This window comes from Hippopotamus amphibius, chromosome 5 (genome assembly GCF_030028045.1).
Source record: "Hippopotamus amphibius kiboko isolate mHipAmp2 chromosome 5, mHipAmp2.hap2, whole genome shotgun sequence".
NCBI classification, from domain to species: Eukaryota; Metazoa; Chordata; class Mammalia; order Artiodactyla; family Hippopotamidae; genus Hippopotamus; species Hippopotamus amphibius.
Genome location: NC_080190.1, coordinates 52,582,243 through 52,597,080, shown reverse-complemented (window position 1 = coordinate 52,597,080; position 14,838 = coordinate 52,582,243). Strand labels below are relative to the sequence as shown.

Here is a 14,838-nt window from a genome sequence, read left to right as displayed (position 1 = left end):
CTCATCTCCTACCACTCTTCCCTTGGTTCTCCCTGCACCAGGCACACCCTCCTCCTCACTGCTCCTCCAGTGTGCGCCAAGCTCATTCCAGCCTCAGGACCTTTGCACATGCTTTCCAACTGCTGAAATCACTGTGCAGTCCGATATTGCTTGATGGGTTCCATCACATCCTTCTGGTCGCTCCATGAAAGCCTCCTCCTTGGCAGCACCATCCCTGATCAGTGCAACTAAACTGTGTCCCAACAAACCACTCTCTTCTCACCCCGCCTTATCTTTCTTCAGGGAGGTATCATTAATGAATTACTTCGGGTTTATTCATTTATTTGCTTAGTGTCTGCCCACTGCCTCCACTAGAATGTAAGCTCTTTGAAGTCTCAACCCCTCTGTATCCCCAGTACCTAGAACAGCCTGATCCATATTAGCTGCTCGATTAACATTTAATCCATTTCAAGACAAGCAAACTGTGACCTGGAGAGGCACTAGAGTCATGTAGAGCACAGCATCCCAGGGGAGCCTGGTCCCGGCTGGGCTCAGGCATTTACTTGGGCTGTAGGCTCACTTTTCATGTTTTTCAAAACCGTGTCTCACTTGCAGGAAGGGACCAACCTCACATCTCAGTTGCTTCCCAGTGCTCAGCAACAGCTGTGCAGAGTAGGTGCTCAGGGAGTTGCCAGGTACATCAGCCGGGCTTTTAAGAAATTGACCAGTTCCCGGCATCACATTCAGAAGCCACCAGGGCCCTGGAAAGCTACCAGACCCACGATCAGGACTCTGCCAGCCCCAGGATAAGCAACTAGCAGCAGCACTGAGGAGTACTGTTAGGGGCCAAACCAACACCAATGATCACCTCTGTCTAAAGAGTTGACCTCCACACACTTCGCATTTAATGTAGACTTGGAGCAATGATGGATAATAAGCCCAAGAACTTCCTGCAAATACAAAGAAGGCTCCTAAGGCAGGTCAGCAACAACCTGACGCCAACTGGCAAAGACAAGAAGAATAACAGATGCACAGAAAGTGGGGTACCTTGAGGACCCAGGAGCAAAACAGGAACTCTTAGGAACACTGTGCTAAGGATGATTGCCTATTCCTAGTGAGAAAGAACTAGGAAAGGAGAATGGGCTCGCTTCATTCCATGCCCATATTTTAATATGCTGAAGTTGACAGTACATAAAAGATAAGTCAGACATTGCCACTCAGCAGTCTGCAAGTCTTATCAGCCCTGCCACAGGCAGAGTTGGCCAATGGAAAGCTTAAAAATTAAGTAATTAGTTGCCAACATTTAAGAATTAAGAGATTTCACAGTAAAGTCCAGATTTCTGCCTCCTCTTGAGATACAGGAAGCAGCAGCTGCAACAGGCCTTCACGTGGGAATCTCACTGGAGCCTGACCATCCGCTCCAGGGAAGGATGTGCCCTCCAGGTGCCCGCAGGTGCTAACTCTCAGCTCTTCTCACAGCCCACCTGCTCTATCCCTGCCTGGACGTCATGGGCATTCAGGTTTGTGATTTGTGTTATATGGCATTCCCAAGGGTGACATTAGCCATTCTTATCTAACCCTTTGGTTGTCTTCAAAAGCCGTACATGACAGAATTATCCAAGAGTGGCTCTTGTAGTTGCCTGGGTTGGATGGACCCATTTGACTACCGCAGAGCCACAAGAAAAGAGCTGATACACAGCTCCCTTCCCCACATGCTGTAGGTATGGTTTTCTCTCCAGTTCGAGGCTCACCATTGGGCACCCAATTCTCTTGCTCATAGCTCTTCCTGAATGTGAATTTTCTCTCCAATTAAGCTTGGCTGCTCTTTAGGGGCATGGCCTATATCTTTCTCCCCCAAAGCACCCATTTCAAGGGGTCCGGGGGCAGGGCCCACTCTGTCTCGATGGTGGCGGGCCACCTGACAGGCTGCTGAAGGAGTCCTTCTCCTTCAAAGAGTAGAAAGCACCAGCAGGTCTCCCTACTTCCATTAGCCCAGCAAGCAGCCATCCTGAGAAACTATGAGAGCTGTGCCTACTGGGAATGGGCCAGTGGGAGCTGAGATGGGAGGTGCCCTGAGCACTCCTGCCCTGCTCCTGGGCAGGATCTGCATGTGCCCAGCCAGCATCAGGAGCCCAAGGGGGCACTGAGATGCCCTCTCCTCCCCCATCCCTCGTGGACTCCATCATTCTCTCCGGCCGAGACCTGGGACAGGCATCCAGTCCTCAACCCCAGCTAAGCTGGCTGAGGACCCTGAACACTTTGTCAATCTTTGCTAGCCCCATCTGCCACCACACTGGGGCACACCCTACCTCTGGTCTTCCTCACATGGCTCTGGAGCTACGCATCCTGACGTGGAGGGAATGAGGAGCCGTTCTTCTGCCCGGCTGGTCACAGAACTGCTCCTCTGAGCCACTGACGCTTCCACCCTTGACCCCAATGTCTCAGGTTGGTTTTACAATCTCAGCCAAACACCACCCAAAGACACAGGGAAGGTATTATTATCCCAGTTAGCAGACCAGTAAACAGGCTCAAAAAGATGGCACCAATTGTGAACTGGGATCTCACTGAGTGTCTATTTGCTCCAAAGGCAATGCCCCTTCCTCTGCACTGTCAGCAGTCCTAGCCCCTGAAGACATACCATTGTTCCACCAGCTGAGCGTCTAAAAGCAACAGATTTCCTCTGAGAAGAAGGGACTAGGTGGGTGTAGGAGGAAGGAGGAAAGAAAAGGGACACGCTCAGGTCTTATGCCCTGGTTCTTGTTACTGAAATTAAAATGCTTCTAGTCCTGAATCTCTCATATGATAGGAACCCAATGTCTTCCCTCCCCGCCTGCCAGAGTACCAGGGCTTTGTGTATGGGGTTGGAGGATGCACACAAGTTTCTCCTGGTAAACATTTCCTTCGATGTTCTACTTGCATCTGGTTCTTTTCTCTCACACCTTCACACTGGTCTCCCCCAGCATCTCCTTTCTCCCAGTCTCCAGCGCTCCATCTGTGGACCACAACCCTTGTTCTTTGCTTTCTCCCTGACATCACTCATGGACGCAGATACTGAAGACACACAGGAAACACGCCAGGGGGAGGGAGACGCCACGCCAACCCCACACAGCAAACAGCTGAGAAATGAATATTAGACACACCTATTAATGGCCCATCAACCATGCCCACATCTCTCCTTCAGTCAATCGGCCCAGCAGCAGGTCCCCATCAGAATCCCTAATGTCAACCACCAGCACATTTCAAAACTTGGAATGTTGACCTTGCCCAGAGTCACAGAGGATTTTGTTTCTCTCAATGCCATCAGTGCTTCATATCTTTAAACTTTTTAAGACTCATCCATTTCCCCATTGACACAATAGTTACTGTGCTTGACACTGTCCTAGACACTGTGCTAGACACTGTGAAGAAGGAAACAGGGAGATCTGCACCCCAGAACGTTCCCCATGCTTAATTCTTAGAGTAACCTTGTGAATCAAGTATCATTAATTCCTTTGCACAGACAGGGAAGCAAAGCTCAGAAAGATGCACCGTGAGGAGATGGGAGAGAAGCTGGATTAGGTCTGTTTGGAACTCTGCTCTTTCCCTGTCCCACTGACCACACTAAAGAAGCATTAAGTAAAATGCCCTCGGGCTGTCTGGTGACCAGAGGGTCCCCTGGAAGATGTTCTTCTGGTTGCCAAGGAGAGAGGCACAGGAAGCCTGTTCATCCCCTCATATTCTGCAGGTGTGTTGGCAGAGAAAGGACTGTGATGAATGTGTGGGGGTGGGAGTGGGAGGGAAATCCCTGCTCCCAAACTCTCAGAGATATCCAGTCCACTTTCTGGAACCCTATCCCACCTGCTCCTCAATGGCGATTATCACTGAGTCCACTGATTGCCACATACTAGGAGGAAAATGGGCTTCCCTTTGATCTGTCAAAGGCAGCAAGCTTCCTCCTTCTCCCAGTGGCATATAGCAGAAAAGAGCTGGGCTGTGAGTCAAGGAGTTCTGAATTACCATCTCAGCTCTGTCACTCTATCTGTAGGAGCACAACCAAATTCCTAAATCCCCGGGCTCCAGAGATCTGTGACAGCCCTTCCTTCCAGCATGGCTGAGAAGATTAGGTGAATCCATGGGTCTAAATAAGTGAGCTTGATAAAGGCCTGTTCCATCTGTCCTGCTGTTCCACATCCCCCACCTTGCCACCCTCACCCCAAACTTGACCAAAGTCAAAACAAAGTTAGAGAAAGATGGCACATGGCCCCTGTCACCCACAGACCTTCCTCCCAGGAAGCCCACCAGGAATGGTAGACAGATTACAAAATGGCCCCAACTCACCACCCTGTATTGTTTCCACTCCCTTTGCAACATGGCCTTGCAGTTCCCCTAAGAAGAGTTTCCCCAGCATCTCCCTCCCCAGCCCTTAAATCCAGGCTGAACTCGTGGCTTGCTTTGGCCAAGAGATCATGGCAGAAGCCATGATGCACCAGGCCTGAACCCGGGCCTTGAGTAGCCCTGAGCACTTGCCTTTGCTCTCTTGGAACTCTGCTGCTGCCCTACAAATAAGTGTGTGCTAGCAACTGGTGATGAGAGACCTGGGGCCTGGTCACCAGTCACCCCAACTCACAGCCAGCCCACCACCATCCTAACCAGCCAACCGCAGCTGAACGGCCAGCTGACCACAGATGCACGAACAAGCCCAGACAAGATCAGTCACGTCTGACCCAGGTCTGCTGACCAGGAGACTCGTGAGTATAAGTATCACTGTTTCACGACACTGAGTTCAGGGATGGTTTGTTACACTGCACCAGCTAACTGATACAGAGGCCTTCCCTTCTCCAAGCAGACTGGCAGCTTGGGCCCAAAAGGCAGATGACCAAGGCCAAGTCCCTGATGGCCCCAAGTGAGGGCCCCATTTGGCAGCACACAGAGGATGGCACCAGATGTGAGCTGCACGGCACAGACAGCTTCTCCGAGATGAATCCACACCAAATGGGATCACCCCACCTCAACTCTGCCTCTCTGAACAACCCAGCCTTCCCCCGGATTCCCGGAGTGCTGAGGAAATTCTTCCGCTTTCCCACTGGGCTCCCCAGCCAGCCCTTCCATCCACAAAGGGCTGACTCCCCACCTCAGAGGAGGCTTCCCCAAGCTGAATGCCCTTGGGGATCCAGGAGCCGAAAGGGTAATTGAGTCATTCCACTGCGGCAGGCTGTTCGCCTTTGTAAATGCCTGTTTCTCATGCCTGCTGCCTCCCCAGCCCCAGGGGCTATGTGCTCATAAGCCACGGAGACTCCTGCAGGGAGGAACTGCCACTTTGCTGGCTATTTAATGGCCCACAGAGGAAGAAAAGAACACCAGGTATCTCTGGGCCCACGCTTCAGGTTCAAGATCCCTCTCTTCGACCCCAGGAAGGAGCAGACAGGCCTCCCAGACAGCTGAGTAAGGCTTCCCTGAGCACCGGGAATGGGGTGGTGGATTCAGAGTGTAACTTGAAATAGAAAGAGCACTCGAACAGAAAACAGACTCCAGAACATCCAGGCACATCCAAGCATTTCCCTCAATGAGGGCTTGGATGCTCCTTTGAAATTTAAAAACCAAACAGTACATTCTTTCAAAACAATCTCTTACTCGGGTGCCCCTGCTTGGGCTGAGCGTTAAGAATGTGTTTACTCTGCCCACTGGGTAACTGAGCGTCTAGAGAATATTTGCCTGGGGCAGGAGTCAGGGCTCCTGGAAGTCAGCCCTGTGTCCATCCCTTTGAAAACCATCATCCACAGGCCCCAAGAAGGCCATTAACAAAGATGAATGTGTCCCAGCTCCTGCCCTCAAGTGCTCATGGGTTCCATGGGAAGAAAGACAACACGCTCACAGCACAGTGGGGGTGCCCGTGGGCCCCGCGTGAGGGTGGCTGTAGTGGTGTGTTCAGGATGCTGCAGGGCCCTGCAAGCCTCCAATGGCTTCCCAGTGTGCAAGGGGTTCAGAAGGATGAGAAGAGTGTGGGGACAGAGAAGGAAGGGGACAGTGGCCAGGACACAGGCCCTGGCGAGACAGCTCTCTGTTCCCTTCCCAGTCCCGGCCAGGCCCCGAATTCCAGTTGCCTTGAGTATCGCTGAGTTCCAAACCTGCCAGAGGAAACTCTACCAAATAGCTCTTCCTCCTGAGCTCATTTCTAAGAATTTCTAAGGGGGAAAAAGAAAGAATTTCTCAGGCTCTCTGCACTTTTGCTAAATGACTAAGGCTTTAAAATCCGTAAACAGTAGGATATAATTAAATGCAAATGCAGGGCCACATTTAAAAATTAATCTTCTATAATTAATTAGTAATTTTAAACATTCTGATAAATGATACTTAAATGGCACAGAATTATCCTAGCTCTGAGTGATAAAGTCATCTGCTGAAGATTTACCATGTTGGAGTGAGAAATATTTGCATATATCATGTGGGACAACAGAACATTGTGATTACTTAATTTACCTTTGCTATGAATGTATTAAAAAGTGCAGTCTTTATATTCAAATTGTGGGAGCAAACTCACTCACTGCACCAAACTCTGAGAAGTAATTGATTCGAAGCCAGGCGTTAACCCTGGCTGTGCTTCTAGTAAAGATTAAATTGGCCTCCGGCCACACTCCTTGCCTGGGAAGCCAGTCCAGATGGAGGTGGGGAGGGATGTTGGGAGTGGCCCTGTCCACCTCTGTGCCTTCACATTCACCTACTCCTCCCAGCCTGGGCGAAAGATGACCCCCATTCCCAGAGCGATGGGGAGCTGTGCTACCAACAGTCTGCTCCCCTCACTGTTCTTTATCCTATTCTTCTAGCTATGGAAAGAGATCACTGGTATCATTCTAACTGCAAAGGCAGATGCCGTCAGCGGCAACTATCACTTGGTACCACTATTTCTTTCCCAACATTGCGATGCCTTCCCCAGACGGCCCTGCCATCAGCAGTGCCTTTCAGCGTGTGTGCGTGTGTGTGCATGTGTGCGTGTGTGTGTACACACCTCAGTACCTCTCGGGCTGTGCTAGGCTGAGGGTCTTCCTGCACCAGCGTATGTGCCGGTTGGCTGTATAACTGCATCAGCCTGTGTCTGTGTGTGTGTCCGTGTACGTGTGTGTGGATCCAGTCTCCCACACCTGCCTGCACTGCTGCTTATGGCCAGCCCTCTCCCGACCCACTCAGCTCCCTGCGCAGTGCTCTCCCCCGTGGTACCGCGTGCCACCCGTGGGAACAACTCACCCCACCTGCTGATGGAGGAACCAAGACCAGCCCAAAGGCAGGGCTCTGAAGCAAACTTAGGCCCTCCCAAGAGCAGAAGTTTTAAGCCCAAAGCCCTTGCTGATGGGCTGGCCAAGGACCTGAGGACCAGCCAAAAAGGCACATACAAGAAAATGTAGCTTTCTAACAGAGGTGAGAAATATAAAATATCCGTTCACTCATTCCCTCAACAGCCACCATGGGCCAAGACTTGTGCAGCTCTCGGAACATAAAACGGTAGACACCACCCAGTCCCTGCCCTTGAGGGGGTCGCATTCCCATGGGAGGGACAGGCTGCACAGGGCTCGAGGGTGCTCGGACTGCAGGGTGAGGGCAGGGCACAGTGTCTGCCTCACGAACGGTGAGCAAGCAGTGGCAATTCATCTCCATACACGCTTAAAATAGATTCATTTTTCTACTTTTTCCAGTAAAACAAAAGAGAAGGGAGGGAGAAGAGAGAAAGAAATAAAGAGGATACAAAAAGAAAGAGGGAGGCCCAAGTACAGCTAGAGACAGGAGCAAGAAACAACAAATGAGAGTTGAAAGGACAGAGTCCTGGAGTCCGCCCCCCCACCCCCACCCCCCACACACACCCAGAGGAGGCCCTGGTGGCTGAGAGTCCTGGGGTGCCCTCTCTCAGCCGCCACCGCGAGTGCCCAGCAGGACCATGGCCATGGCGTGGCCACAATGTTTGACGCTGTGACAGGTCTCCAGGAGAACGCACCGCTGCTGCGTTCCCAGCTGGTACTTGATATGGTTCCTGGTCCACAGTAGGCACCCAATCTGTACTGGCTGGAGGGATGATTGGGTGGATAGGTGGATAGATGGACGGAAAGACTGATGGATGAACACATGAACGAATGGATGGATGGATGGCTAGACAGATGGACACACAGACACGTGGACAGCTGACAGATGGACGGATAGACTCTCCTCCAGGAAGATGAGGTGAAGCACTTGGGCTCCTTCAATGCTGGACAAGTGAAAGAAGGAACTTCTGAGCAGAGGGAAGGTGGCTGCAGCAGCCAGGAGCAAGACCCCAGCCCTCGGCCCCTCTCAGCAGCTGTCACCTTGATCACTTCGGGACTTCCACGGTCCTGAGTGAGGAGAGGACACCAACATTCCCACCTCCCCTGGATGGTTTGGGCTGACAGGCTACGTGAGCATAGCATCATAGATGGCTGTCACCGTCCACGAAATCCCCGCTTGGCATACAATGGTCCAGAGAAGAACCGAGGCCCGGCTCAGGACAGGATGAGTCCACCTCAGTCCCAATTAGGGGCGATTGGAAGGCGCCACCTCCCCTCACTCAGAGAGCCCCAGCGTCGAGCCCATGCAAGGCTTCCCTCCATGGCCTGTGCCCTCGTAGCCCCCCAAGGGCAGCACCCTGGGGGCTCCAGGTCTGCAACCAGGAGACTGGAGTTCTGTCACCCCTGAGCCTAGTCTCCCCAAGATAACTGGTAATGCACTGATGTGGTTTATTAAGACTGTGTTAAAAAAAGATCTCAGAGGAGGCAATGTGGATTCAAGACTGAGTGATAGAAGCTGAGGGGAGCCTGGGGTGGGGCCTGTTATATGAGTCCACAGGGCCCCCCCAGGCAGGCCCAGCACCTCGGCCTGCGGCACACACACCCTGACGCACCCACCATCTAGGCTAGACTCCCCAAACCCACAACCCCTGGTAGCCCCTTGCAAAGTGGGATCCCAGAGAGGCCAGTGGTGCATGGGCCCCCAGGCCAAGCCCCCCCCCACAGTGACGGAGTGTGCCTGGCTCCCAGCACAGCACATGAACAGCCTGGCAGGTCCCAGACAGCCATGTCTGTGTCATGTAGAATTTGTCATGAACGACAGCAAAAGAGCCAGCCTTCCCGACAGATTCACGCGCAGCAAAATGTCAAAGATTCACACAGAACCATCTTCCTCCCTCACTCCCATCAGCCAGGCTTTTTGAGTGGGGAAGGGGAGGGCCACATAACCCACTCCTACTGTAACTTGTCCACACCAGGCCTGATCGGACACAGTATCAACATGCCATCAGTCGCGGCGGGGCTCTGAGGCCCTTTACTTCCCCCACATCAGTGTTGTGTTTCATAAAATTCAGGACATGTCCTGGCAGTGGGTCACCCTTGTGAACATCCTCTGTCCTTGTCACAACAAAGAAGAGGTTGGGTTACTCTGCTCAAAAAGCCCGAGCAACGCCTGTGTGCAGTGAACAAAGGTTTTGTTGTGGGGTTGGCATCGCCAAGTCTTTCCTAGGGGACTGCTGGGCCAGCCAGCCTTATAGGCCACATTCACCTCCAGAGTCTAGACTTCTTCCCCTACCACACTTAGCAGATGCACTAAAATTCTTTGAGCAAAAGCACCTTAAAAACCTCTGCCAGACCCTGGACAGAGGCAGCTGAACTATATCTTCTCCCATGAAACCAGCACGGCCGTGTTTTACCCAGCACAGTAACCACTATATGCTTGTAATTTCCATACAGGCAGACCTCGGAGATACTGTGGGTTCGGTCCCAGACCACCACAATAAAGCGAACAAAGAGAACCACATGAATTTTTTGGTTTCCTGGTAAAAGTTATGTTTGCACTATAGTCTATGAAGTGTGCAATAGCATTATGTCTAAAAAAAAAATACATTTCCTAATTAAAAAATACTTTGTTGCTAAAAAATACTAAGCATCATCTGACAACACAGGGTTGCCACAAATCAATTGGTAAAAAAACACAATATCTGGGAAGTGTAATAAGGTGAGATGTGCCTGTAGTCATCACAGCAACGTGGCACAGAGGGGCTCTGGAGTGGCTCAGTATGGACTTGAGTCCTGTTCAAACCCCAGGTGGCCGCTTGCATGACTTTACGCAAGTCATTTAACTTCTTCAGCTCCAGCTGCCTCATTTTCAAAGTGTGAAGATGAGTGAAGGCATACAGAGGGCCAGGTCCATGGCAGGCACCCAGGAAATGATTGTACCCCCTCCCTCCTGACAGCAGGCACATGACTCTGAGCTGCTGGAGCTGGAGGCAACGGAGCCCAGGTGCTGTCCTACCCCGCAATCTCTGCCCACCCCTCCCAGGGGCTTGGCATTCTCGGCAAACATTAAGAGCAGCCACTCCAGGGCAGTTCCCTAGAGGTCCGGTAGTTAGGACTCCGCGCTTCCACTGCTAGGGGCCCGGGTTCGATCCCTGGTCCAGGAACTAAGACTCCGCAAGCTACATGGTGCAGCTAAAAGGAAAGAAAAAAAAAGAGCAGCCACTCCAGGAGCAATCCCAGCTCTGTAGCACCCAGCAAAGCCAAGGCTTTGTAAACACAGCCTGGGGGGATCAAGAAGGCAACCGGCCAAAGCCAAGCCAAGTGTACCCAACGCTGCAGGAGTTTGCATAATTAACCACTTGGAAATAATATCTTTAGGCCCTTCTTGGTTATGTGTTAAATCCTTGCAGGGCCTAGAAACAGGGCAAGGGCCAAATTCATCTGGAAGGGAAATGATGAACGTGAACAGTGAGCGAGCACGGATGCTTCTTGAGAAGCTATGTGTCCATTATCGCTTCCATCCCTACTTTCAGATGAAGACACTGAAGTTACGGAGCTGAGGCAGATGACTCAAGGTCACACACAGAGTAAACAGGGGAGCTGGACTCAACCCCAAAGTTGCTTAAGTCCAAAACCAATGTTCTTCATACTCACAAGCTTAACAGCAGAGCAGTGGCAAGGATGAAAGGAAGCAAGGAGGGGAGGCAAGGGATTGGTGAGGAAAGGGAGGGGAGGAGCCTGGGGACACTTGCAGACACCAGCCCCAGAGCAGACTCCCCCTGGGGGAATTCAGCAAGGAGGAAAGCTTTCCTAGGAGCAGACACTGGCACGGACACTGCTGGGAACGTTCTGAGGGAGCCTTGGACGCATTAGTGCTGCTCATCCTAGACTGCCCATTACTGGCCTGAATCACTTCCTACAGGGAAACGCGTTCGGGTGAAAATGCTGCGCGCCGCCCGGACGTCACAGCCTGGCTGACCACCAGCATGATCCGGGGCCTGATTAGCCCGGAGCGGCAGGGCTGCCGGCCAGCGGCACCAATTCAAGCGTTCCCGAGTTTTACGTTCTCCAGCAGGGGGCTTCATGCTGGCTCCGGACGCATGAGGTAGCATTCTGAGTAATAATTAATTAGCGAGGAAAGCAGCATAAGCAAGCAAAGGACATCAGATGGAATTAGTGTAATTCTGCCTTTCACTTCATGTTACAGTCAATCAGAGAGGGCCAACACAGCGACCGGGGCTGGAAAGAAAACCGCAGGGAGCATTCGGCCGCCCCCTGACGCCTTCAGTCCACTGCTGCTGCCAGGCGCACCGCACCCCCAGCCTGTGCCCCTCGAAACCTAGCCAGGCCTGAGAGGGAGCTGCCGACTCCCGGTTGTCACCTCTTTGCCTTTAGACCTCCAGGGCGCATCGACCATCAGCTCATATAGCATTTCTAGTTATCTGTTCCCAAATTAATGGATTCTTTGTTAAAATGGTGGGCCTGACCCCTAATAAAGTTGTTTAGAAAAAAAATCATTGATTATCCCAGGCACCAAAAAAATAAGCACATACACCAAGTATCATTTGGTGATATGCAAACGACACCTTCTCCAGGTGCTAACGCATCCCAAAGCAGAGCTGCCCACCCCTGCAGAGAGCTGGAAATGTATTTTTTTTCCCTAGAGGCTTACACTTGTCAAAAAAGAGAGGAAAATTAAAAGGGAAAAAGCAACAACAAACAACGACCTCAATTTTGCAGCAGAAATCCCTGGCAGTGACTAATAACCAGGTTTCCCACTAGCCGTCCCCCAGCCTCTCAGCATCTGGGCAGGCGTTGGGTCACCTGTCAGGGACCAGTCAGGAGTCAACTTGTGCTGGGGTCTCCTCCTTCGCGGTATGTGCTGGGCCCAGCACCCAAGGATCCCCACGTCTGTTTCAGCCATGCCCAAGCAGACAGCGCCTGCAGTGCTGCTGGGGCCCCAGGCCCCACCACCTACCTCGTTGATGAAGGAGTGCGCCCCCTGCGGGCTCAGCAGCAGGATGGCGCGGCGCAGCGTGTCCCGGTAACGGTTCAGCTCCTCGGTCTTCATCGTGGTGAAGAGACTGGTGAACACATGGCTAATGTTCTTGTCCACCTTTTGTAAAGAGACATCAAGGCCCAGCCGCGAGGCCTGGTCCAGAAAGCTTTGGAGCCCACGGATATCTGAGCAGTGGAGAAGAGGAGGGGGAGAGAACCATCTTTAAGTGGGAAGGGACCTTGGAGGGCATCTAACTCCAATGCTACCCCCCATACAGGCCCTGAGTAAGGACTCAAGTTCGCCTCCGTGGTCCAATGAACAAAGGATGGAAGACATGTATTTCGTCCCCCACCAGCATCCAGCCCCTGGGTAAGTGTCTCCCACTGTGGGGAGAACTTTCTGCCATTCGACAGGTCCTGTGGCCAGAAAGAGTCCTGCAGGGTAAGCTCCCTTTCTCTCTCTATTGCTTTCACCCAATGGGAGGGAAGGTTCTGGCAGTTCTGTCCTGGTTGCTACATGTGATGGTGGTCCCTAACCCTGGACCCCCGTTCCCTCCACCTGGCTCTGCTCCCCAGGGCTGTGACTCTTTGACCCTCAGTGGTGAGCTAAGGCCGCTGACTGCCCCGGCCAGAGCTGGCCCAGCCTCAGTTCCTGCCCCAATCCTGAGACTGAACAGCCTGCACCCTCACACCCCAGCCCTGAGGCTTGGGACTCTGTCTTGTTCCGGGGACTTGATTTTCCCAGAGAACTCTCCTCCTCCACTCTTTTTCCAGCTGGGGGGATCTCACCCCAAGTCCAACAAGAACTTCACATCCTAACTGGCTCAGGGGTGAGCAGGTGGTCCAGGATGGTCCCGTACTGAGCACCACCCTGACACGTTGGTGGAACATCTAGGAGAGAGGTCTGCTCTTTCCACTGCGGTCACCAAGGGGGCAGGATGCAAGCCCACGGCAGGAGGGGAGCATGGGAAGCGGGACTAAATTACCAGGGAGCAGACGCCCAGAAGGAGCTTGGGGCCCAGGTATGTTGCATGTAAATGCAAACCTACTCTTGTGATGGCCAGGGCTGCTGGATATTTTTCTTAAACTAAGGCCCAGATCTCTTAGAGGCAGCCACCTGGCTTCTCCAAAAGGAGACCTGCCCGAGAGTGGAGGCAGCAAGCAGGTCCGAGAGTGGGGCACGGGGCTGATGATGTCATTTAACCCTCCAGGTCCACCTGTGAAGCCTGTTTCTCCTGGATTTTTCAGTTTCATGAGCCAAAGAATACCCTTTCCTGTCTAAGGCAGCTTGAGCTGGATTTCTGTCACTTGCAGCCCAGAGTCTCAATGCATAGGCCACTTATTCAAGCCTGGGATGTTCCCTTCATCTGGTCCATATCTGTACTCCAGCTCCCAAAGGCAGGCCCTGCACCTGAGCCACCCCCTCCAAAGGACACTGAGCCCGTCCATATCACACACACCGTCCTCTCCTGGTGCCTGTGATGCCCATGGGCTTCCCCAGGCACACCCTGGCCCATCCAGTCACCCAAAATCAAGTTCAAAGTATACAGCGTTAATTCAACCTGATTGTTTTTCCCAACCAGTTCCTTTTCCAAACTTTCACTTCATGCCCATTCCACAAATTTCTTGAATTCTACACGTGCCAGGCACCATACAAGTTGCTACAGTGGTCCCTTTACTGCCCATCTTGTCAGGAGGTCAGCTCACCAGCTGGATATGACAAGAGCAGCCACGGAGACCAAGCACAGTGCCAGGGAGAGCAGAGCCCCGTAGCAGTCATGACTGGGGTGCTGGGGGGAATGTGCACAAGGGTGCCTAGTCCCACCACAGGCGGAAGCCCGAGAATAGGGTCTGAGTACCTGCCACGGACTCAGACACTTAGGACTTAGTACAGTTCCTTAAACACTTGGGCAAATCATCCATCCACTTTGTGCCTCAGTGTTTTCATCTATAAACGGAGAATGAAAGTTCCTGACTACCATTTTCACACGACTGTGCGGAACCACAGTTCTGGAAGGTACCACCTGCTTGCATCTCAGGGGCCTGCAGCTGGGAGGCACGGAGAGCCCACCTCTTAATGGTCCAACGGAGGGCATAGCAGGGCCTAAATGAGAGCCCCAGGGGGCCTTCCAGAGATCACAAATGTGAGACCAATATTCAAGTCCTTGTGTTCAAGTCCAGCCATGACCTCAGCCAGCTTAGTCCATCCGCAGCCTGGGCCCAGGAGCACAAACCTGTGCCCAGAGCTGCCTGCCTGATGAAGCACAGGAGTCTCAGTGTTGCTCTGCCCACTGAATCAGACAGGAAAAGGTGCCAGGAAGCAGGATGGGCCCTCTGCACCAAGCCCCAGGGCTCCCCCAGTGGTGACCGATGTAGGACCACACACAGGTTCCATGTTGTCAACACTCCTTGGACCCCAGAGAGGCCATGCAGTCCCCATCAGCCTGGTTGGGCCCCTAGAGATCTATAACCTTAAAGCCTCTTGAAAGAAAAGTTTGAAGAGGTTCTTCAGAGCTTCATCACCTATCAGAGGGAATGGCAGGGCAAATGGGCAGAGGTGGCTCAAGGAGCAGAAGTGCAACACCTCAACTAGAAA

At 52.5% G+C, this 14,838-nt stretch overlaps 1 protein-coding gene across 2 annotated transcripts in view; it reads right to left on the bottom strand.

Annotated features, from left to right (window-relative positions):
• The window catches only part of GRID1 (glutamate ionotropic receptor delta type subunit 1), a 655,245-nt gene that overhangs the window by 440,511 nt on the left and 199,896 nt on the right, over nt 1-14,838 (bottom strand). For both annotated transcript variants that reach the window (XM_057735455.1, XM_057735456.1), the window contains exon 4: nt 12,223-12,428. In XM_057735455.1, coding sequence (XP_057591438.1) covers nt 12,223-12,428 — 206 coding nt within the window. The remainder of the gene's footprint in view (nt 1-12,222; nt 12,429-14,838) is intronic.